Raw genomic sequence first — 22,059 nt, forward strand, 5'->3', positions numbered from 1 at the left:
GCGCTGTAAACCAGCAATATCAGTCATACCTCTCGCCCCCTGCCCTCTAGCAGTTACAATTCAACCCTCGCAACCCATCTTCCTTGGCTTTTTGCGCAAACTGCTCCCTTATCGTACGGACACAGTTCATCCCATTCACTCCAACGAGTCCCGTAATCCCCTGGACGTATGTTTCATTCATCTGTCTTATTCACAGTTAACTCGACGGTCCCCTTGCAGTTCCCCGCTACAGGACCCTTACCTCGCTCAATTGTAGATCACAATGACAATGTGAGCAAGGAACACCATTATCACATATTTTACTGACATTTGTTTTAGTTTCTGCCACCGACCACCCAATCCTCTCCCCCTATTGCCACAACCTTCAAATCCCTCCTACACAGCCTGTCAACCTGGCGGCCCCTTCAGACAGGTTATGGCTCGTCGGCTACCGTTGACGTTCCTCTCGCACATGGTGTAGAGGTATGCACAGCCCATTTCTCTCGCTTCTCAGTGCTCATACATCAATTTATAGCGGAACGTTGCAGCAGGTGGTACATGCCGCAGAGACGATGAATGGATAACTGAGGAAGAGTATGTCTCTTCTCCTCCTTCGCCTAATTCAGATTCGCAACAGCAGACCACGGCAAGGCAGGTCAAGACCAATACAAGCGAGCATGGAAGCGGTCGGTTTTGTTTTTGCTTTTAGGTTGACTTTGGGAACGGTACTGTGACGAGTCCGTCGTGGACATCTCGCTAATTAAAACATGCTTGTATCTACAGTGTATATTTACAGGTTGGATATCACAGCATATTCCTGTTTGCATGCAACGCTTTCTTGAGCAAGTATATCCAAAGACAAGGAGGTAAGGTGTACCCATACACATAAATTGCTCTTCGTCTTCACTAGCATCCTCAGGGTGAGTCATGACACGAACACCACATCTGAGATTTGAGCGTAGCTGATATCGACCAACACTTTTGCAGGGATGGACAGATGAATTCCAAACGAGCTGCCTGGGCGCTGCACCGAGTAGTCCATTTGTTGGCTCGTGACATCGTGCATATTGGCATATGATTGATTCCGTGCGTCCTTCCCACCTTGCATTCTTGAAACAATCTGATGACTTCGCATTGTAGCATCTAGTCATGGCCACACGCAATCTGTTGTCGAGGACTTCGATGTTCCAGACTTTGAGACTATATATTTCCACAATATGCACACCCAATTTTAACTTCGATTTGTATTTCCAGTTTGTTGACTCGGAGCTAGAGGTGATCGATCCTAAGGTGCACCGATGATTTGTGGGTAAGAATGAAGCTGCACAACACTGATCCAGCGTACAAGACACAATTTGCGATGAACGTGATGGTCACCCCAAGTGTCTGGGCGTTGGATGCACTCCCACTCGTCCAGTGCTTATTATGGAGAGCCTGAGCTTGGCCCCGGCAGGATAGACACACCATAGACGAATGAAAATAATGTTCGTTCTCTTTTTGCAACAGACACTAAAAGCATTTTGTGTAAAGCCGATAGTCAGAATGATGCACATTCGTCAGCCTCGATCCCACAAGGTAAAGTCGATCGAACTGATCGATGTAGGGGCCACAAAAGCCAAAAGGGTACATGCAGTGCGGTCGTTCTCAATAGTTACAAAGCTGAATGACTTGGAGAACGGTATCATTTGGGGTGGGTATGATGAGTTCACGATATACCCTACATGGTGCGACTGGCCGAGCCACTGTGACTACATGAGGGATACACAAGTTGAACCAAAGATTCGAAGCAGGTATTCGTCATCTGACAGAATGATCAGATTTCTACGGCGCCCACAATGCTGTAGAGAGACAGGTAAGTTTGACAGCGATGATTAAAAAGGACATGCTGTATAACGCATAGCCATGAAGGGGATATAAGTAGCAGTTGCCTATCAATCACGGCATCATTCATCGTCCTCGTCCTTGATAGTGTTCGTGTAACGTGAATACCCCACACGAGCATCCTGCGCTGATAAACTGACGATTGGTCCAAGCAGGAAAAGTACAGTGGCTCTCGAGACTGGCGACGTCAGACTTAGAGCATAGGACGACCTCTCACCGAACACATCCAATCAACCGCCATGGCTTCCAGCTCGAAACGGCCCGTTATAGCGGTGAATGAATCGGTTCTGACACCGGTGATGACCTTGAAGGGACACGAACCGCATTCGTACTCCTATGGCAATGGTGATCATCACGAGCTCAAATACGTTCAACACATTTCCTATTGTCCAGACGGCAAACAAATGATCAGCGGATCAATGGATAAGACGATTCGGCGATGGGACCTGCGGGAGGGTAAGGAGATCAAGGAAGCTCGGCAAGTTTGTGAGCATCATATATTTGGAGTGGGGGTATCAAGGGATGGTCGATGGGTCATCACTGCAGTTGATGGGGTACTCAAAGTGTGCGAGGTTGAGACGGGGGTTGTGAGAATATTTGGCGATGACAATTGGATCTACTGCATGGATATCTGTGCGGACAGCACGTTGCTAGCGGGTGCGTCACCAGATGGGACAGCGCGGATATGGAGCTTGGACACGGGCCAAATCGTGGCTGGTCCATTCAAAACTTGTGAGCATTATGCAATATTCGAAGTTCGATTCTCGCAAGACTCTCGGAAGCTGGCGATGACATCACAAGATGTCAGGTCCCAGAAGCAATGCCTTCAGGTGTGGGACGTCCAGGCACAGAAATTGGCTGGCGATAGAGAGATGTCTATGAACCTTTCACCGGTAATTTGGACAACAAAAGGGAAATTCATCATAGCCATATCCAGTCCAGATCTCACATCGGATGACCATGTCGATATCTGCGAGTTTGACGCGTCGACGCTCAAGACTGTCGGAGATTCCTTCCAAGGCCACACAGGCAACATCTGGGGCTAGCACTCTCATTTGACTGTCTTCTTCTCGCCAGTGCTTCTAACGACCACACCATCAAGCTCTGGTGCTTCGAGTCTCGCCATCTCCTTGCCTCATTCGACGTCCAAATCCTTATTCCCTAATACTCTCACCTGACTCGTGCCAACTGGCTTACACCACGTTTGAGGAGCCCAATATATATGTATGCGATATTCCAGCCAACATCCTCGTTAGTATCGGACTCGCAAAAGAGGTATATATTCACCCATTCATAGTAGTAATTTGCACACTAAGTTATCTTCTAGACGAGCGGACACCTCACTAAGCTACTCAATGTACGTGATCCTGCTATTTCACTCATCTACACCACTCCATTCTGTATCGCAGTCTGACGCAACACGTCATCCGGTGCTCCGTAAACCACCAATATCGGTCATACCTCCCGCCCCCCGCCCTCTAGCAGGTACAATTCAACCATCCCGACCCATCTTCCTTGGCTTTTTGCGCAAATTCCTCCCTTCTTCCCGTACGGACACAGTTCGTCCCATTCGCACAAATGAGCCCCGTAATCCCTTGGACGTATGTTTCTTTCATCTGTCTCATTCACAGTTAACTCGATGGTCCCCTTGTAGTTCCCCGCTACAGGACCCTTGCCTCGCTCAATTGTAGATCAATATGACAATGTGAGCGAGGACCGCCATCATTACATATTCTACTGATATCTTTTTCTAGTTTCTGCCACCGACCACCCAATCCTCTCCCCCTACTTCCACAACCTTCAAATCCTTCCTACACACCCTGTCAACCTGGCGGCCCCTTCAGACAGGTCATGGATTGCCAGCTATCGTCGATACTCCTCTCGCACATGGTGTAGAGGTATGCACAGCCCATTTCTCTCGCATCTCAGTGCTCATACATCAATTTTTAGCGGAACGTTGCAGCAGGTGGTACACGCCGTAGAGATGATGAATGGATACGCGAAGAAGATTATGTCTCTCCTCCTCCTTCGCCTAATCCAGATTTGCAACAGCAGACTACGGCAGGGCAGGTCAAGACCAATACAGGCGAGCATGGGAGCGGCCGGTTTTGTCTTTGCTTTTAGGTTGACTTTGAGAACGGTACCGTGACGAGTCCGTCGTGGATATCTCGCTAATTAAAACATGCTTGTATCTATAGTGTATATTTACAGGTTGGATGTCACAGACAGCGTATTTCTGTTTGCATGCAATGCTGTCTTGAGCAAGTATATCCAAAGACAAGGTGCACCCATACACATAAATTGCTCTTCGTCTTCACTAGCATCCTCAGGGTGAGTCATGACATGAACACCACATCTGAGATTTAAGCGTTCCAGCTGATATCGACCAACACTTTTGCGGGGTGGAAAGATGAATTGATAACGAGATGCCCGGGCGCTGCACCGAGCAGTCCACTCGTTTGCTCGTGACAAAGAAACACCATTGGACCAGCGCATATTGTTCGTGCATATTGGCATATGATTGATTCCGTGCGTCCTCCCACCTCGGACAACCAGGACATGAACAAGGCCACATCGTTAGAGGATGATGATTTGTGGCGACCAACAAGCGCTGTGCTGACTGGTGATTGCTAATAGGACTTATTCTTGCAGAGGATTGTTCTTTATTCCCACTTGCTTCGACAGGCAGGGGATATTGTCAACAGCTAAGTGCTCACGCTAATTGCAGGTGTTTTCAAGCATCAGGCACGGACTTGCAGTTCGAGGTGACCCAGATGTCAAGACAGCGTAAGTAGCCCAATCTATCAGGGTGAGCACTATCTCAGGTAACATCGTGATAAGCTTCAAACCATCGGACTGCCAGATAAACGCTTTCGATGTCAGTGGAAGAGGGATTCTTTGGAAACTTCTACACGGACTGCTTATAGGTCGATAAAATCAGTACTTTATATTAGATCTGAAGACAGCACGTACTGAGCACGCCTTGAAATGTACATGTCTAGCGCCGGTGGACGACACCAAGCGCTAAGCTCTGGGATCTGCATCGAGCCCTTGTGAAACAATGCTACCTTCTCACATGCGTTATAGCCATGACGAATGTCAAAGATAAGTGGCACCAGTAAATCAATGCAAGGTCTTAAACATACATCTCGTGCGTATCGCATCTACAACATCCTTCTGCACAACATCAAAAGCTGTACACGCTAACCAATCTCGACCCCGCCAACTTTAACCACAATCTTGATCGGAAAAGGAGATATCCCTGTCGCGTTCGTGATGAGAGGAACCGCCGTGCGCCCGCGCTCCGACGAGGTATGTGTTAGCATCACGTTCAAAGCCTTGAAAAGTGCCGATGCAATGTTTGCATTGAATTCTTGCCGATCTGTTATCAAGAATGAGCATGACGGAAAAATCGCATCAGATTGAGAAATTACTCGCCTTCCGACTTGGGTTGTCGCATCTCGACGTTCACGATCCTGTCGTGTGATGTACACGTCAGCCGCTTCCGCTCAACATGAATCACCAAGGAAAACCCACCATTGTTCCCATGGTACTTCCTCCTCCCCGACGTATACCTGAAACCAGGACTTCTTTGCTCTTTTCTCCGAGAATGTTACTATGATCTGGATGAAGAACGAGTGAATGGGGAATGTCTATGTATGCAGCCAGAAAAAAAAACTCACTTGACCACGCTTGTTCGCTCCACTTTCGATGCCTTTCCAAAAGATATCCACTTTTTCAGTCACGAGGTGCTCCATCTCAGGATCCGAAACGCCTGGCTGTAACGACGACTTCAGTCAATGAGTGCTGGTGTAAAACGTGAAAAACTCACCATGGTGACATCAAGCACTTCGAATGTTTGAGGCTTCACGGTGCCAAATAGCCTGTGGAAAAGTATCGAGTGGAGGATTGCGGTGAGAACCTCTTTGGCGCTGTGTCTGTCGAGGATCTGGGCTAGCATCGCATCAAAGGGTTTGGCAGTGAGAGAACGAGCGGGTACGCACGACATCTATCGTCACGGTGGGGAAATTGGCATTCATAGTACCTGGGTCCTGCAGGCAGACTGCAGAGTATGGACGGAGTTAGTGGAGCATGAAACAAACAAACGATTCGCAGTCGATCGCCTAGGTCGTTCGTTGGAATCTAAAAGGGATTGTGGATCCCGCTCTTACGTTGACGGTAATCTTATCTTGGCTCAAACTAATTTCATTCTCCGTGTCAATTTCGATATTTAATTTTTGATCACAACGTTCTGCACATATTTTATGTACATATTTCTCCCGTGGATCAACGGGAACGTTTCAAGCTGATGAACGTACAAGATCAAACGCCGCGTAGGTCGAACCAAGCAAAAGTCCTAGGTCGTTACATCAACACCCGCGTGCATGATACTATTTCGGAGATGCACATACCAAAAAGAGGGAGTTCACCAAGTATGCCACCGCGTGTATTACGCTACGTGGTCATCATTAGCAGGTGATTTCAAAGGATCGAGTCCCACGTACTTTGGCTGGATCTCCGGTGGTGTACCCTAGAGTATACAGAACACGGGACAGTGCCCATAAACCGCTTGCGTATCCAGCAAAGACGGGATACTTCATCGAAGTCACCAAAGTGCTAAACCAAGCCTCAGATGAGAGAGGTCACACATGGATTCAGCAAAATTCTCACCTTATGATGATAAGAGGCATGTGCTCGATTGTGTTTTGGTGGGCGCCTAAGAATCATCGTGAGTAAGAAAGGGATCATGTGTTCGGTGAATGACGATTTACGCTGGGCGCAGTTAAAGAGGAAGGCTTCTTTAGAAGCATCAGCTTCTGCTTTCTCGGCATACACTGCAAAACACCCCTGTTGAGCATTCCGACATCACTTAGTAGCAACAGCACGCACGTTGAGGGTACTTGATCCCGGATTTCTTTCTGTGCTTGCCTACAACTATTGCCTGCCAGCCAAGAACCCAAGCGGTAGTTACCAGTCCGGCTGCTACATAACCGAAACTTGAAAATAGTGATATTGAGACGCCATTCTGCGAGTGCGGAAGGACTCACCTGGGGGGAAAAGCGACAGATGAAGACATGATGGTAGTTTGGAAAGAACTTGTGCACGTAGGACAGCTTATAGTGACACGCCCCGACAGGGGACGCGTAATCATATCAGTCAGCTTGCCGGAAAACAACGCGTACACGCAACTACTATAGTCTAAATTTAGCAATTTGGATTCAAGTCTGAACGTCGCTTTTTAAATTAATGAGCCAACAGACAACGCAAAGATACTATAAAATGTGTTGCTACATAGCGAGGAAGATAGTACAGCTCTCCGATAAAGACAGGTGTGGAAATGATTGACAGCCAGAGATGGACATATATAAAAGAAGATTCACAATACGAAGATGGGGTCAAAAAGGGTGAACTAAACCATCTGTGACATCGCTTCAGATGGATGGGAGGAAGCTTTCGGGGAGATCGACGAAGGAGATGGAGAGTGAGGAGTCGCCACGTCTACATCTACCTCATACTCCACAGTTTTTTCGACGTTGATTTCCAGCTGTAGTAAAAGTCAGATAAATCTTATGGTCAAGGGTGAAAAGCTGGACCTTGGCTGCAACAGCATCCATCCGCGACTGCAGCGAAAATGAGCTAGACCAATCATTTATTTTACGGTCACTTACACAGTCATGGTTTTGGCGGAAGCGACTTGATGGTGTCAAGCCCGGAAATGCTAAAGGGAGTTCTGCCGACAAGCCTCTCTGGGCTCGCTCTTGCCGGAGTTGCTTCCGAGCGTTCAATCTGATCAAAGCGAATATTGGATGTGTATACGAAAGGTTTATAGCATACGTACGTGGCCAACAGGGAGTTCGCATACACTACAGATCAAAATATGAATCAGTAATTATCATTTCGTTTGAATAACTCGAATGCAACGCACGTTTACTAATGACGAAATGCAGCCCCATGAAAATGAGGTTGGTAGGCATTACAAGCCACTGTAGGGTCAGCACAAATTAGGGATACAACAGGAAACGAATGACTATTAGGCTCACGCAAACCATGGAGATGACAGTTGCGGCACTGGTACAAATAGTGAGCAACTGATAGTCTCCCTTCGACCAAGCTTCAGCATTACCTGGTGAGAGAATTATTCTCCAATGTATATAAAATGACGGAATTTATGACATAGTCCATACTGTTCGTGTAAGCCTTTGTGAATGTGCATGGGGAATGAACTCACCTTGAAGAAGCTTTGCGGTTAGATCGCAGCGAGTGACAAAGGAATACCGCAATGAGAATGTCGACGAGAGATGACAGTGCGAGACCCAACGTGAAAACCCACTACATGCCCATAACGTTACAGGGCACACTATGACACAAAGTGTGGCGCTTACTCGGAACTCCAGCTTGAACTCTGTAAAGGTCTTCAGATGAATCCTATGGACCGTTATGATTGTTGCGTAGCATCACATAACGTGCACTTACATTTCGGCCGTCGTTACTACGGCGACAAAGATAGATCAGCGCGTCGTATTGTGGTCAAGAATGCTGACCTACCAGAGGCGGAACCTAAAGACAGCCATTAATCCCAAGAGCTCTGAAGAAGAACGAGGCGACTCACATAACCGCAAAAATGCGAAGACCAACTACAGCGAAGGGCTTTCAGCACTCATTCAATTTTAAGAAGGAAAGACCTACGATAGGGCCGGTGATGCGCCAATCACTATGGCTCACTGCAACGGAACGTGGTATGCGCTTAATACAACGATCAATCGGAGAGCTTACGTTTATGTATGCGATGAGCAAAAAAGCTGCGCGATTGGCGTAAATCTCTGGCCACGTATCACCAAAAAGACTTACCAGTGGACAATGAACGTCAATATCGCCTGCAAATTAGTCAGAAAGTTTGATCGTGTTTGAGAATGACAAGAGTCTGAGACTTACAGTCAGTGCTATTGTCATCTGACACAAAACAAAAATCAGGGCGTGTGGAGACTGGGATCAAATTTACGCACCGCCACGGTGCTACACAAGGTGGTCAAACAGAGAATAGACAATTGTGATCAGAAAGGACGTACTCAGGTATATCATTTATCTTCGATGCATCGCCAAAGTTCTGTATTAGATAAATCCATATCGACGCACAAACCAGTGCGGTATGAACACTGTCCAAAAGCCTGAACATGCGGTGACTTGGTATTAGTACTTGGAAGTCATGTTCGGTGAAGGTACCCACCATATCGCAGCAACCTTCCAGTCGTCCAAGGTTCAGCAAAACATTAAATCATCATGGTATATCACTCACAACGGCCTTCCTCCAGGCTAGATCTGTAGGGTATAGCTTAATGTAAATGAATGATTGTACTGTAACGATCCCCGAAAGTCTAAAATGTGGCGAGAAATCAAACAGAATTAGTGGTATAGACAAAATTAAGTCACGACTTACGCAGCGGCCACAAAACCACCCACAAGAATGGCGCCATACGTTGCAGGCACGCTAACCATAATGCACAAGAAGTCTGTGTGTAAGAAGAATAACCGTGACTGGAATAAGAGAAACGACGAAAGACGGCACAAAGGATGAAGAAACAGCGAGCGTGAGGGGAAACGACAAGAGGTTGAAAACGGGCGAAAAGCACGGGTTTAATACGGTGGTCATAAGGCCCAGCATTCCAAGAGGTAATACGATCCAACGGCATCCGTGTAGGCCCCAGCAAAAATGAATGAGGAGACATGAATTCTTGCTTGTCCTTTTGTGGACATTTACGTAAATGAACTCTAACTGTCGCATCTTTTTGTTCCAGGTTCAGATTGGATTCAAAGTGTTTTCTGACAGGTTGATATGATCCGTCGCGCCCAATAATTAACATGCCGGCACTTCATAAAATAAACGCGACCTGGAACACCTTTCTCAATGATTCAAGCTTCAAAACTTCACGGATCAGCTGCCTATCTGTTCAGACTCTGGCGGGCTCAGCATCAAAGGGCCAGCGGTGTCTAGTCTAAGGCCATGCGACCTTCGCCTATGGACGGCATGTATATACCACGTTCCTTGGACTATGCCGAAAAGAGCGCTCTTCTTTTTGATTATGTTATGTTAATCAACGTGTCCCGATAGGTTCGGCAACCACTGATCATCATCACGGTAAACTCGAACCAAAAATGAATCTAGCAACAGAACGTTTGTTTGTGGGAGTCGGTCAGTTTTTAAAATAAATAGATCATAGTCCAACACGATTTTGGGTCTGGATCGTCGGATGGCGGCGTTGAGGCGAAGCGGGGATGACAACTGACAAGCACCAAATTTTGATTCGAGGCCCAATACTAGCTCCGAGGACTTGGGTGTTCGTACATTATGTAGCTGACATGTTTGAAAGGTTGCCCTGCATATAGGTACTTCTGTCATTTCAGTCCCTGCATAGCATTGCAGGTGTGACCCTCGAAAAGTACGTTAATCCCGGCCTGGGACCGCCGATCAGAGGGACTCATGGGAATAACTATACCAAAGGACCTTTAGAATGTCCACCTCACCCCATGCATAATCTGTAACACCATAACCCTTGATCTCTGTGCAGTGCTATGTAAAATGTAGTTCGACGGCCTGCGACTGGACCACAGAAGACAAATAACTATTGAGACGCACAAAACCACAGAGGAAACAGTAGATGAAGTGATTTACTTGTCCTGTGGACGGACGCGATTGCGACGGAAAATTCGACTTCGACCAAGACGTAAGGAGAGACTGCAAAAGATAGGAGATCTCGCGCAGCACGCACGAAGAGGAAGCGGTAATATAATTATTAAAGTGCGTTGACCGTAATGTGGTCCGGATCAGCTGTTGGGGGTGGACTTTCCGAAGGGATATGCGGACTTTGTTTCGCAAAGCCTTCGACTACTTCATACTCGACGGTCCGTTCTACATTGATTTCCAACTGGATATAAAGTTGGTCTCACATAATGTTCATGATAGCTCTGACACGTTACCTTGTTTCCAGGATCCAAACGTTTCTTGTACCGTTAGCGTACATTTATGCTATCGTAAAAGAAACTCACCGAATATTTGGACTGATACCTGCCTGGAAAAGCAACCGGAAGTTCGTTTGAATGGGCTCCACGCGCACGTTCTTCTTGAAGTTGTTTACGGGAATTCAAGCTAGAACACGCAGATCAAACTTCGTTCTTAATTTGGCCGCACTGCTCACGTTGCTAGTAAAGAGTTAGCGTAAACTGAATGCCGAAAACCGTTTCAGTGACAGAAAACAGTCGAACCATAAAACACCCACGTTTGCTGAGTACAAAATGGACCCCAATGAAAACGAGGTTGTGCATAGTCGCCCACTGTCATCACTCAGTGTCAAACAGGAGACGAGCACGTCGCAGTGGATGACTTCACTTACGCATACCATCGAGATAATGGTGGCGGTACTATGGATAACAAACGATACATGAATGAACTATCATGGACGAAACAAGATTCACGCACCTCGTGAGCGCATTATTCTCCAATGTATACAAGATAATGATGTTAATTATACGGTCCACGCTGTTCGCGTGCGTGAGTTTGTGTTCAGGCCGCCTAATGATGCGCGACTCACTTCGAATACGAATTACGACTTCTGCGTAGCGTGAGGCACAGACCCGAAGTAACGAGGATGTCCACAACACATGATAATGAGAGACCCGCGGTAAACACCCACTAGTAGGGAAAATTCCGAGATTATCGAAAGGCCCAGGGCATAAAAGACGAGAACTTGCGTCAATGCTTTGTCTGAATGCAGTCATTGTCTGCAATTCGATCCTGAATATCTCTCGGTTTCGTTTATTTGCAAAGGAGTACGGCGCAAGAACTCACATCTTAACAGTGGTGACTAGACGCAGAGACATTACACAGTGGATTCAGGTCCGCATACAAGGGAACTCACTAAGTGCAGCAACTTAATGACATAGCCTAGTGAGCAAGAGCACACAAAAGCCTCAGGTTAACTCACCCAGTCGCAAGAAAGCGCATAAAACCTGCAGCACGATCAGTCATGTCATTCTGAACATCGGAAGATGAGGCTTACAATAGGAACACTGATCCGGCAATCGTTGTGCGTTACTGAAGTTCATTAGGTGAATGACAAAATCTCATAGTATGAAGCGAGGCTTACACTTGTAAATACGATGCGCAAAGAAACTGAAATGGTGTTGGTATACAAGATATATGCATGATAACAGTAGCATACCAGTGCACGATCAAAGTAAGAAAAGCCTGGTTTTGTGAGATTACAATGGCGCGTGACGAAATATGCAACTCACTGTCAACGCAATGGATGCCGCCAATGGCCTGAAAGACGAACAAGAAATCAGGCGTGAGAAGGTCCGATAAGTGAAAAAAACACGGACGGAGGTATGTTGTCTATCTTGCTCTCATCACCGAACCACTGTATCATGAAAATCCATGATGCCATACACACGAGGCAGGTATGGATGGAGTCTAATATCCTGGACAAGATGCTCTATTCAACATTTTGCAAGGAACAGACAAGCGACGAAACAAACCAAGTCACAGCAACCTGTCCCATGTCAAAATATAAACAGTCAGCGTGCACACTCTAGAACAGACCAAGAAGCCATACTCACAATCATTTTCGTGATGCGTGTATCATTGGGGTATTGTCTGATATAAGTAAATGTCTGCGCCGTTATGACCCCAGATAATCTGCGCGATGCAAAATTTGGTCATATGCCAGTAGGGCTAGTCAGAATGAGCGTTACATACACCGAAGCAAGAAAACCACCCAGAAGAACAGGGCCATATACTGTTGATAAACTGCCCATGATTTGAAGGGAACGAAGGAAGGAGGGGACGGAAAAGCGTGCAGCAGCAAAGATTTATCATGATGATATATATGAAGATTGGACCATTGATGACCATATTTCCGATATACGGTCAAGAAATTGATTCCAGACCGTAGCGGTTGCAATTGTAATGGTGGTGGTATCGATCATCGCTCATCCAGGCAACTTGCACCTCCACATTTGGAAATTTCTAATTTCTTACCATCAAAACTCATTGATCAGCTGGTGATAAGTGTCTCTAGCTATGCAACCCACTTCAAAACAATGATATTTCGGCTCCGAAGCGCTACATGGCAAGTAGATGATAGACGCACGGACGACGAGTTATTATAATTGATAGTGCATATGGCCCTTGAACTTTTCTTGAAAATGAGGGTGTAGAAAGTCACCACGAAGATCAGAAGAAACCACAAGCTGGTCTTGCATATAAGATGTGTATTTTTACGAGTGCAGACCCTGTTCCAAGGAATGTCCACAAGTAGGACAGCAAATGCTGATATGTGCGCCGATCTCCAACTGCTGCAGAATGAAAAGCTGTCAAATCACAGCGGAAGATTCCATTAACGTAAAGAAAAGAATAAAGTACAAGTGCGAGCTCCGAGTCCGTCCAGGAAATATGTAATAACAAATTAGTCATATACTATAGAAGCAATAATTATGGCACTACACATATGCTCGAACATGTCCCATACAATCCTTCATCGCCGCAGGTTCTCTATCTCCTTTATTCTGCACCGAACAACTTCTAGGAGCTCATCGAAACCCTCCCTCTCCACAATGTCTAAAGCGGCGCGTAGGATTAGCATCGAGTCCGGCTGCACATTTGAATTCATCTGAGATGTATTATGTTAGAAAGGTCCGTCACGATACTGTGGCACTAACGTCGATATAGACTACGTCCAACCTATCAAGCTCTAGATTGAGAAACTTGAGATTGAGTGAGTGAGCTTAGTGAAATTTATCTTACCGTCCAGATAATCGGGCCGTGTCATGATTTGCTGGCATCGCCACTGTAAAGGTGTCAAAATCATGTGAAGAGAAAACAAATTAAAGAGCATACCGCTGGGATAACGGGGAGTTTTAGTGGATCCCAGGAGTCCCCGGACGCCTTCTGCTCAGCTCTGTATAGCCTTACGAACTCTCGGAGCAATGTCCAGCAGTGTAGGCTCCACTTTTGCTGTAGAAACTGATCTTCAAGAGTTTTACAACCAGGGTCATCGTCAAACACACCTGAGTGACAACTTCATCATCATTGTCGCAATCTGGTATCAGCCCGAGGCGGTTCTCGAGCCACGCCTTCTCCAAGCGCAGGAGATCCTGCGCAGCTTGAAGCATCTCCGAGTCTTCGGCCTTCGACACCTTATTGAGGTAGGACTGACGTCCTCCTACAACGCGCACAACACTGTCTACATTTATAGCGTCTGGCCGTCTGCACAATAGAGTGCGCCTTGACATTTCCCAGTCCAGATCTTGGACAGAGCGCACCTAAATAATTATCAAAGTGAGCATGAGCATATTATTACGCGGCTGCACACTGACTTCCATCAAAGTTGCTGATTTGCCTGCTAAAAGGTCAGTAAGTTGCTTGCGAGTTATTTTCTTGTGACTTACGCAATAACGTATATGGCCATACATCATCCCTAAAATGCTCATAAGATGATGCTACGCAAAGTAAGACAAGTAGCTTTACGTGGTGAATACAACAGTGACAATGCCTAGATAAAATTGAGAAAGATTGCTAAGGTATGTGGAGCACGCTACCTCTCATGGCCCAGCGTTCAGCATACTGTTGTATCTGTAAAAGAAGATTTCGACCTTGGTCGTTGTTATGAAAATTCTGAATTTTGGTGATGACGAGAACGAGCGGACGACGGCGCCGTCCACATCGCATAGCAACTTCATGTAGCTTGTCTAACGCTATACTGCCATGTCAAATCCAATTCAGACTCGCTTCTTTGAAAACGCACCGCGTTCAATATCCATCGCGGGACCGCCTGTAAATGAGTATGAGTCATAACGACAACAGCATCAATAGGTCATTGCATACCGGATCGAGGGTACGGTCTCTGGAACAGTCCAGCCTGCATATCCTCGCTGAATTCATAATTTAAAGCATTTCCTAGGCGCAAACGAAACACCTCAAGGTCGGGATGGGCCTCAAGAAATACCGATCCTTTGTTACGCATGTCCAACATTGCATCGAACAACATTCCAGACTTTCCCGCGCCCTGCACCATAACAGATACTTTCAGAACACGCAAGCGCACCAGGCAATGCAATGCACGCAAGTATCTCACCTTCGGTCCGACGAAGAGAAAGTAGGAACCTGCTATCTCTCCTTTCACAATGGAATCGACGATGTCTTGGTCCGGCTGCCGTGGATGTACTTCGGAGAGCTTTGCTGCCAATCGTTGCAAGTCAGCGTGCTCCAGGTCAGGTGTTAGAAGGTCAAAACGTGATAGCTCCTGCTTGATTAATTGCACTAGGGCTGCATCATTTAACGTTTCATTGAATGCCGCTTCAATCTTGTGAGACCGCCACATTAGATACGTTTGCCTGTATAATTCATCGCTTATCCTCACCTTTGAAATGACGTCATTTTTGTACCAAAACACATATAAACTCCCCCCGGTAAAAACTAGAAGAAGTTGATCAGTGTACGAATCGGCTGAGAGTGCACTTACTGACTCCCAGGCCTATCAGGGTCTTTAGCGCGATGTCAACGACTAGCGAGGGATCTACTTTGCTCCAAGTACTACTTGCGCCTGGTGGGAAGAAAGAATTGTTCTCTGTTTGCTGCGCTTGTCGCGATTGCGCGGAATGGAATGGAACATCGAGCTTGCTAGTCCTGAAACGTCCAATTTGCGACGGAGTAAGTCCTCGCGCAGAAATCACTAGGTGCCGTCGCACACGGGTCAACAAATATAGCCGCTGCATGAATTGTGTAGCGAGGGAAGTATCGGATAAAAAGCCGTCCATCAGATCCTGATTCTGGCATCTTATAATATTCTCGGGCGCGATGCTGTAGACGCCAAGTATAGCTGCCCTGTCACCTTGACGTAAAACTCTGTGTTTGGTGTTACATCCACAGGTTGCAGTCAATCGAAGCAGGTCACTGCGAGCGCTTCAAGGCTCGGCGCCCGGCGAATTCCAAGCGGTGTAACCATTCAGCATCGCCTCCGAAGTAGTCACATGTGCCCTCCTCTGCCAATGTAACACTCGTGGCTATGTCTGTGGCTGTTAAATTACATAATGTACCACATGTAACGAGGATACCGATCAAGTGCCTTGGCTTGCCCTTGAAGCAGTGATTACAGAGTATCAGAGCTGTAAACCGAAAACTATTTTCCAATTAAAACCACAATAAAAGCGACGAACCATAGATATGCAATGGTACGACTCACCTTCAAGCGCAACAAAACCCTGCCAATATAGGTCTCATGCGAGCATCCACAATGTACCTCTAAATGGCAGTTCGGCACTTGAAAGAGCGTAGGTTGAATAAACCGCATGGCTGAGGAATCTTCGATAGGCCCACAGGGGCTTACAAGGCTGAGAGATGCCTTCTGAAGTCATGTGTGCGTGTGGTAACAAATGCGTATAATGTGTAGTCGCACTGCGCAGTGCATGGGGATGACGCGATGATGCATTCGAGAACTCCCTCATCCGATCACCACGGTCCACAGTGCAGTCTTGGCTAATACACATGAGTCACGCAGTCATCAGTGGGCGGGTTCAAGAGAAGTAATCTGGATATTTATAAAGTCATCACAACGAGACTGACTGCCCCTCGCGTTGCTGTCCAAATTGCTCGCGAACAAAAAGGAAGCTTCCCATGTCCGCGGTTAAATGACTCGAGTCTTGGGTCATGACATCAAGAACGGGATCCTCGCTTTTGTCTCGATCGCGAGTCAAAAACTGTTTGCTGGCAGTCTTGCATGGCAGAATAGCAGAGCAGATCTATCAGATTAACGGATTACCGGATCAGCAAGTACTCTCAGAGTCAATAATGGTCTCATAAGAACGGGATACTGACCTGTATTATTTCGCAACGGTCAAAATTTGACAAAAGGAAGACCGTCGTTCTTTCTACCTGGACTACTCGGCGTGACTCGTGAGATTCTGCCCCATCCCTACACCCGTCATGGAGGAGTCAATTGACTTAGCTAATAGCTAATAGCTATCGTAATTCCCTGCGAGATTGAACTTATTCTGATCGAAGCCGGTACATAGAGGCTAGATTCATGTCCGCATCTGGTTGAACTTCCGCGAGTGATTCAGTCAAATGCACAGGCGGCGTCATGCTGTGGGATTCATCTCAGAGTGCTGACCACTGCGGAGTTCTGAAAATAAAGTAGTACATACCGAATCACTGATACTCGAGTCAAGCCGGAGCCTAGGATTTCGCTGTACTTGCTCGTTTTACCATTGTACTAATGCAAAGCGAAGAAGGATTCGGAAACGTTCAAGGTGACCGTGACGGTAATAACTTTCCCTGCAGTCACCTACGTAATAGTGACAACACTTTACCGCTCTGCATCCATCGTGAGGGCTAAGCGTCTTTTCAGTCTTGGCTCTCATTCACCTAATTTACTTCACTCCTGAAAACGTTGCTTCCACACCTTTGATCGCCATCAATACTTGCATCGCGTGCACATCACTTGGTCTTGAAACCTGCCCATAAGTGGTCTCCCCGGCCTCGCTTCCTAGCCCATATTTATGCGTTTCGAGCATGATTCACCGTGCATCCATCGATTTACCCCGTATCAGCATTGTCGACATTTTAATTGCAAAGATCACCCCCACGTTGACGTCAGGGTTTGTCACTACCCTGTGTTCAATCCGCAAGGCCATCACGCTTCCAATTGCTGAGTTTTCTAGCGATAACATGTGTCGTCTTAAACCTTCTTAAACCATTCCTCAGCCCGGAGATAGGTTGAGTAAATGAATAAGCTCATTACGACTTTTACGAGCAGTTCCGATTCTTATCTGTAAGGCTGCTCTGCTGTGCAGAGTGTATTTAAAGGACCTTATTTCACTCGCTTCTTCTTCCTCCCCGGTCACAAGACTAGATTCTCCAATCCTTCTACCTTTGTATCTCAGGGAAATAACGAACCCATAGTAGTGCTGGCTCACCATGTTACGGGGTATGTTTTTCTGAAAGAATGGATCATGATCATTTTAACTCAGATTCAACACATTGGGGTAGCTCATGTAGCTCGTTCTTTCCATGACGCAGTTCCAAGTATTTCAGGTGCACCTGACTCCTACCATCGAGGTGAAGCGTATGGAGACTCGAGGCGGGATCAAGCTATCGCTAGTTTCTTGGATATCCTGAGCGAACTTAAAGACGAGTCTTCTCTAGACAACAGTCAGTCACCCTCACTGGCCATCAAACACTACTAATATTACGCTTTCAGATGCCAATCTTCCTCCCGCCTTTGAGGATTACGGTCGTGAGTATCGGCCAGTGTAACATATAATGTTGGCCTTATACGCCCGTTCAGCGACAATAGATGAGAAACTGCAAATTGCAGGATCAGAATCATTCAATAAATTGGAGAGGTGGGAGTGCCTTCTTATGTTTGTCTTTTACGCTGAGCAATCTTGACAGGCGAATAGAAAATCTTGACAAAGAGGTGGGAATATGATTGGTACACTTTATAGTTTGACACTCATCTGCTATATAGTTGCGCAACTTTGCTAATGCTGCTCGCCAGCTTGGCAGTTCTGTCGGAATCTTATCCTCTGGTTTTCGACTACGAGAGCGGCTCGCGAAATTGCTATTTCTATTCCGTGAGAACGCAGCCACTTTGTTTCCTCAGAAAATATCGCGTCAACCTCGAGAAGCGCCTATTGTTCATCAGTGGACAGAGCAACGACACATAGATAATCAACCGTTGCCCAAGGCTCACCCTGACTCTGAAAGTTTTCCCGACCAATTTGCTGGTTTCGCAGAAGACGTCGTAAGTTTTCTGAACTGCCTGAACGAGTTCCCGGAGTTTACGGACGAGGCCGTCAATACGTCAATACGTGCTTTCGAATGCGATCTGAAGGTAATTTTTGGCTGGACATGCAGTCGATCCCTTTGTTTACCATGTTGTTTAGTATTGGGCTTCTTGTCTTGAAGAGTACAAAGGTAGTGTGCCTCCCGCTGATCTATTTGAGGATCGTGCAGACTGGTTTCAGGTCAATTTCGATATCCAGCAGTGCAACGCTATATCCATGATTTGTCATCAGAGATTGGGGAGCACATTGACAACATCACAGTTAATCTGTCCATGTTTATTGAAATCGGTAAACAACCAGTTTCTACTTGCTAATATCATATTTAGCCTTTCTTCCAGGTGTTCCGACGATTCGATTCGCCCAGCATCATGCAGCATCAAACTTGCTAAACTTATCGACAGTCGCGACATTCTTTTCAGTTGTGACGGCAACGACCCTACAGTTCTCATACCGGTTGACGGATGGCGCACTGGAGACTTCTGTCAATGCGTTTTGGTTCTCTTCGTTGGTTTTCAGTATAGCAGCCGCTGTGAACAGTCTTCTTGGTCTCACTTGGAAGCAAGCGATTTAGTAAGTTTATTTCGTGTGCCGCTTGTGTTCGGTCAAATGACAGTCCTCAGTCGTTCTCCAGGTCATAGGGTACCTTGGTGGGTGTTGATATGGATCAAACGATCGCCTTTAGTGTTTCTCGTGATGTCTGTGGCATGCTTTTCCGTGGGCTTGATGCTATTCACATATGCTACAAAACAGGTATGGGTCCTATCCTACTGCAGAAAGGATTTCCGACATAACATTTACACTTAGGGATTCCTCACGTCCACGATTACCACTGTTTTCACGGCAAGTCCATGGATAGTTCCAGTTACTTTCGAAACGCATCCTTACCCGAATTACAGGCATTCACCTCCTTCGGCCTGGCTGTCGTTTCGGCGTGGTTTGCCTCGGAGCGTAGGGTATACGTTCGCTACCATGGTCAAATATGGCTGGATGATGCAATCAATGGAGCAATCAATGGAGCAATCAACCACATCCTCCGCTTTTGTCTAGTCATGGCAATGCGGGATATCATTCACTGGTGCCTCTCTGCTATCAGCGGCCTGTTAAGACGAGTAGCTCTCAAGCTCCCAGACATGATCACCCGCATTGGTAATAGGGATCATACACTTCCCACTATGCAGGAGGGCCCGCCGACGGATGATCTTTCTCACCACCGTGACACCTCTACATCCGCATGCTCGGCTTTTACTGAGGATGGCAAGCCATCTCGCCCAGTCATTGCCCGTCAGCGCTTCAAAGGAGCTGTGCGTTCTATCATTGTAATGCAACAGCAGAAAGCAGGACGGCCCTTGATGCCGCAACGGATTCCATCCTTTGACTGGAACTCTGCCGTGGGGATGTCTCCTACCCGGACTTCGTCTGTGGATTTGGACGCCATTCGAGGACCGCGAACCAATTTAATTCCGAAACTTAAAACCCTGGAACCTGTGCAGGACCTCTCCGTGCACACTGCCCTTGTCCGGCATTTACAGTTCTCCCCGAGTGGCAAGTATCTAGCTACGTCAAGGTGCGTTGTGACAAGTTCATCGGAGCTTCTCGTGCTGAGGTGAAACATTAAGTTGGGATCGATCTTCTGTCATCTTTCGTGTTGAGGTAAGCATGTGAAGTGCCACGTTCTCATACTCTTTGTTTATACCATTCCTAGGATGCTTTTTCCATTCATGCCATTCTGGTACACGTGGGAGGCTTCATCGGTCAGGTTGCATGGTATGTGGCGTAGCAAATGTTCCTTGTTTCTAAATATCAAACGTAAACGATCAGGTCCCATTCTGGTGCCCTTCTTTTGACGAGATTTCCCCGCGGAATCAAGGTTTGGACAGAGGATGGACTTTGTAAGAAAACGATTGAACGCCCGCACTCGGTGTCATCCGTTGTATGGCTACCTGCGAACGAGAGTGATTGGTTTCGTCCTTTTTGCACGATTGCATGTTGCTGAAGCTTTCTTACAATAGCGCAATTCTTTTCGGTCGAAGGTAGCAGAGTTCTCAAACTGGTCGGTGCAACTAATCATGACATCTGTGCTTCCTGGTTACTCATGGATCCATTATCAGGACATCAAAGGAAGGGTGATTAGATCATTCTGAGCTAAAGGAATTTTGTTTGAACTTTTTCAAGGTTCTTGATTCTTACCACTTCGGTGGCATCCAGTTGCACAATGTGGCTGTGACTCCAGATGGTCAGCGATTACTAGGTGTAGGTCCACTGCTCGCGGCACCCAATGGGATGCATCCAAGCCGCACTACTAGAGTTGAGAAGTGTATAGTAGGTCAGTAATACGCGTATCCGCGAGTGACCCTTTTAACTCCACCTACTGCAGTTCTCAACATGGAGACCAGAACATTTGAAAAGTCAGTTACCTTCAATGTCTTTGAACCTTTTCACTGATGAAGTTCAAAAGTCAAACACCCGTCTTCAACGACGTGCGCGACATCACGGTGTCCAAAAGGGGTGGAAATGTGTTAATTTCATTCGAGTACAAGGTATATTGGCAACCATATGCGTCAGGTTCTCCATTCACGCCGTTTCATATCTGCAGACACCTCCGCAATTATGGAAGATGGAGTTAGTTCGGGATACTAAAGACCGTGAAAACCCCTATGCCCAAACCGCTAGGCTTCTTCTCCGTCACACGTATGAGCCAACAGCTCATGTGGAGTTTGTGGGCCCAAGCTACTTCGGCGGTGTGGATGATCAGTTGGTGTTGTGTGCGGGCAAAGGTGTGTTTTCGCTGAATCTTCAAATATCCCGATTCTAACTCCTCCATCTCAGCGGGCGATATCCATATCTGGGAACGCGATACTGCAATTTTACTCCACTACATTAGACCTCAGACGTTCGGCGGAAATTTAACATGCGTCGCGTGGAATCGTTCCACTGACGAACCTTTCATGTTAGCAACAGGCAGCCATGATGGTACAGTGCACATATGGAGGACCCCGACGTGGGACTGCTCATCTGAGGGCAGTTCGTATCTTGAGCATGCTGGCATGTTAGTCACGGACCAGCCTACGTCTTCCCCCACCCTTAGCCCACCATCTGGGCCTGGATCCAGTCGAGGGCACCGATAGAAAGCACTGACCATACATACCAAAATTACCACTTAGTATTATACACAGGCAAAACAGGTATTGCGTTCATGCATGGATGTTAGTTGTCGCCATACATACTGGGTATCTATGGTGTTCATTGGTATTTATGTATACTTAGGACTTTGTTTCAAAATATTTCCTGGCAATGAACTAGGTTTGTCGACCGCGTCGACCTGCACATACTGCGCTCATTTTGACCCAGTAACTCAACCAA

General features: G+C 46.7%; 6 protein-coding genes across 6 annotated transcripts; 1 reads left to right on the forward strand and 5 right to left on the reverse strand.

Annotated features, from left to right (window-relative positions):
• Positions 1 to 4,692: 4,692 nt before the first annotated feature.
• On the reverse strand, positions 4,693 to 6,045 carry EDB93DRAFT_527921 (autophagy-related protein). The gene is made up of 7 exons (XM_041456631.1): positions 5,865 to 6,045; positions 5,693 to 5,809; positions 5,544 to 5,651; positions 5,398 to 5,483; positions 5,299 to 5,336; positions 4,834 to 5,242; positions 4,693 to 4,777 (listed from the first exon to the last, which is right to left on the reverse strand). The coding sequence occupies exons 1-6, from the start codon at positions 5,898 to 5,900 to the stop codon at positions 5,064 to 5,066; spliced, it is 564 nt and encodes a 187-aa protein (XP_041306541.1). The 5' UTR covers positions 5,901 to 6,045; the 3' UTR covers positions 4,693 to 4,777; positions 4,834 to 5,063.
• Position 6,046: 1 nt separating this feature from the next.
• EDB93DRAFT_527598 (uncharacterized protein) lies at positions 6,047 to 7,272 on the reverse strand. Its single transcript, XM_041456630.1, has 7 exons — positions 6,909 to 7,272; positions 6,751 to 6,857; positions 6,633 to 6,695; positions 6,532 to 6,577; positions 6,366 to 6,477; positions 6,273 to 6,315; positions 6,047 to 6,217 (listed from the first exon to the last, which is right to left on the reverse strand). The coding sequence occupies exons 1-7, from the start codon at positions 7,010 to 7,012 to the stop codon at positions 6,162 to 6,164; spliced, it is 531 nt and encodes a 176-aa protein (XP_041306542.1). The 5' UTR covers positions 7,013 to 7,272; the 3' UTR covers positions 6,047 to 6,161.
• Positions 7,271 to 9,582, reverse strand: EDB93DRAFT_1288948 (uncharacterized protein; the record flags this gene model as incomplete). The annotated part of the gene is made up of 21 exons (XM_041454537.1): positions 9,296 to 9,582; positions 9,155 to 9,233; positions 9,086 to 9,099; positions 8,928 to 9,026; positions 8,865 to 8,874; positions 8,794 to 8,811; positions 8,710 to 8,735; positions 8,635 to 8,660; positions 8,548 to 8,582; positions 8,471 to 8,495; positions 8,407 to 8,418; positions 8,335 to 8,350; positions 8,244 to 8,286; positions 8,090 to 8,190; positions 7,985 to 8,044; positions 7,902 to 7,929; positions 7,787 to 7,844; positions 7,700 to 7,724; positions 7,530 to 7,647; positions 7,455 to 7,481; positions 7,271 to 7,405 (listed from the first exon to the last, which is right to left on the reverse strand). The coding sequence occupies exons 1-21, from the start codon at positions 9,352 to 9,354 to the stop codon at positions 7,271 to 7,273; spliced, it is 1,014 nt and encodes a 337-aa protein (XP_041306543.1). The 5' UTR covers positions 9,355 to 9,582.
• Positions 9,583 to 10,217: 635 nt separating this feature from the next.
• EDB93DRAFT_1152586 (uncharacterized protein) lies at positions 10,218 to 12,853 on the reverse strand. The gene is made up of 20 exons (XM_041449757.1): positions 12,611 to 12,853; positions 12,472 to 12,550; positions 12,391 to 12,404; positions 12,235 to 12,333; positions 12,148 to 12,175; positions 12,075 to 12,100; positions 12,000 to 12,025; positions 11,913 to 11,947; positions 11,838 to 11,862; positions 11,772 to 11,783; positions 11,702 to 11,717; positions 11,605 to 11,647; positions 11,445 to 11,545; positions 11,333 to 11,392; positions 11,247 to 11,274; positions 11,133 to 11,187; positions 11,052 to 11,076; positions 10,903 to 11,002; positions 10,834 to 10,857; positions 10,218 to 10,781 (listed from the first exon to the last, which is right to left on the reverse strand). Exons 1-20 carry the CDS (start codon positions 12,667 to 12,669, stop codon positions 10,650 to 10,652), a joined length of 987 nt encoding a protein of 328 aa, XP_041306544.1. The 5' UTR covers positions 12,670 to 12,853; the 3' UTR covers positions 10,218 to 10,649.
• A 114-nt stretch (positions 12,854 to 12,967) lies between these two features.
• EDB93DRAFT_1288952 (uncharacterized protein) lies at positions 12,968 to 15,669 on the reverse strand (the record flags this gene model as incomplete). Its single annotated transcript, XM_041454538.1, has 14 exons — positions 12,968 to 13,523; positions 13,573 to 13,604; positions 13,658 to 13,700; positions 13,751 to 13,867; positions 13,921 to 14,175; positions 14,230 to 14,252; positions 14,302 to 14,330; positions 14,381 to 14,405; positions 14,452 to 14,607; positions 14,658 to 14,684; positions 14,738 to 14,918; positions 14,988 to 15,215; positions 15,273 to 15,328; positions 15,375 to 15,669. 14 exons carry the CDS (start codon positions 15,667 to 15,669, stop codon positions 13,389 to 13,391), a joined length of 1,602 nt encoding a protein of 533 aa, XP_041306545.1. The 3' UTR covers positions 12,968 to 13,388.
• Positions 15,670 to 17,862: 2,193 nt separating this feature from the next.
• Positions 17,863 to 21,824, forward strand: EDB93DRAFT_1087560 (WD40-repeat-containing domain protein; the record flags this gene model as incomplete). The annotated part of the gene is made up of 20 exons (XM_041446053.1): positions 17,863 to 18,061; positions 18,111 to 18,146; positions 18,198 to 18,255; positions 18,305 to 18,329; positions 18,381 to 18,746; positions 18,799 to 18,829; positions 18,880 to 18,987; positions 19,038 to 19,269; positions 19,320 to 19,449; positions 19,504 to 19,554; positions 19,596 to 20,263; positions 20,316 to 20,349; positions 20,402 to 20,463; positions 20,518 to 20,663; positions 20,734 to 20,822; positions 20,872 to 21,022; positions 21,074 to 21,108; positions 21,147 to 21,236; positions 21,293 to 21,473; positions 21,526 to 21,824. 20 exons carry the CDS (start codon positions 17,863 to 17,865, stop codon positions 21,822 to 21,824), a joined length of 2,991 nt encoding a protein of 996 aa, XP_041306546.1.
• Positions 21,825 to 22,059: the final 235 nt, after the last annotated feature.

Source organism: Suillus bovinus (genome assembly GCF_016758785.1).
Source record: "Suillus bovinus strain UH-Sbo-P2 chromosome Unknown EDB93scaffold_37, whole genome shotgun sequence".
Lineage (NCBI taxonomy): Eukaryota > Fungi > Basidiomycota > Agaricomycetes > Boletales > Suillaceae > Suillus > Suillus bovinus.

Excerpts from the sequence above, each read along its gene's own strand:
- EDB93DRAFT_527598 (XM_041456630.1), bottom strand. The coding sequence starts at position 7,012 with ATGATTACGCGTCCCCTGTCGGGGCGTGTCACTATAAGCTGTCCTACG. Across the intron at positions 6,696-6,750 it reads CGGGATCAAGTACCCTCAAC|TGTATGCCGAGAAAGCAGAA; the intron begins GTGCGTGCTGTT and ends GGTGTTTTGCAG. Across the intron at positions 6,218-6,272 it reads TGGTGAACTCCCTCTTTTTG|GACTTTTGCTTGGTTCGACC; the intron begins GTATGTGCATCT and ends GTAACGACCTAG.
- EDB93DRAFT_1152586 (XM_041449757.1), bottom strand. The coding sequence starts at position 12,669 with ATGGGCAGTTTATCAACAGTATATGGCCCTGTTCTTCTGGGTGGTTTT. Across the intron at positions 11,077-11,132 it reads CCATTTTGTACTCAGCAAAC|TTTACGCTAACTCTTTACTA; the intron begins GTGGGTGTTTTA and ends TTCGGCATTCAG. Across the intron at positions 11,003-11,051 it reads GCTAACTCTTTACTAGCAAC|CTTGAATTCCCGTAAACAAC; the intron begins GTGAGCAGTGCG and ends TGCGTGTTCTAG.
- EDB93DRAFT_527921 (XM_041456631.1), bottom strand. The coding sequence starts at position 5,900 with ATGAATGCCAATTTCCCCACCGTGACGATAGATGTC. Across the intron at positions 5,810-5,864 it reads CCACCGTGACGATAGATGTC|ATCCTCGACAGACACAGCGC; the intron begins GTGCGTACCCGC and ends ATGCTAGCCCAG. Across the intron at positions 5,484-5,543 it reads GAGCGAACAAGCGTGGTCAA|ATCATAGTAACATTCTCGGA; the intron begins GTGAGTTTTTTT and ends TTCTTCATCCAG.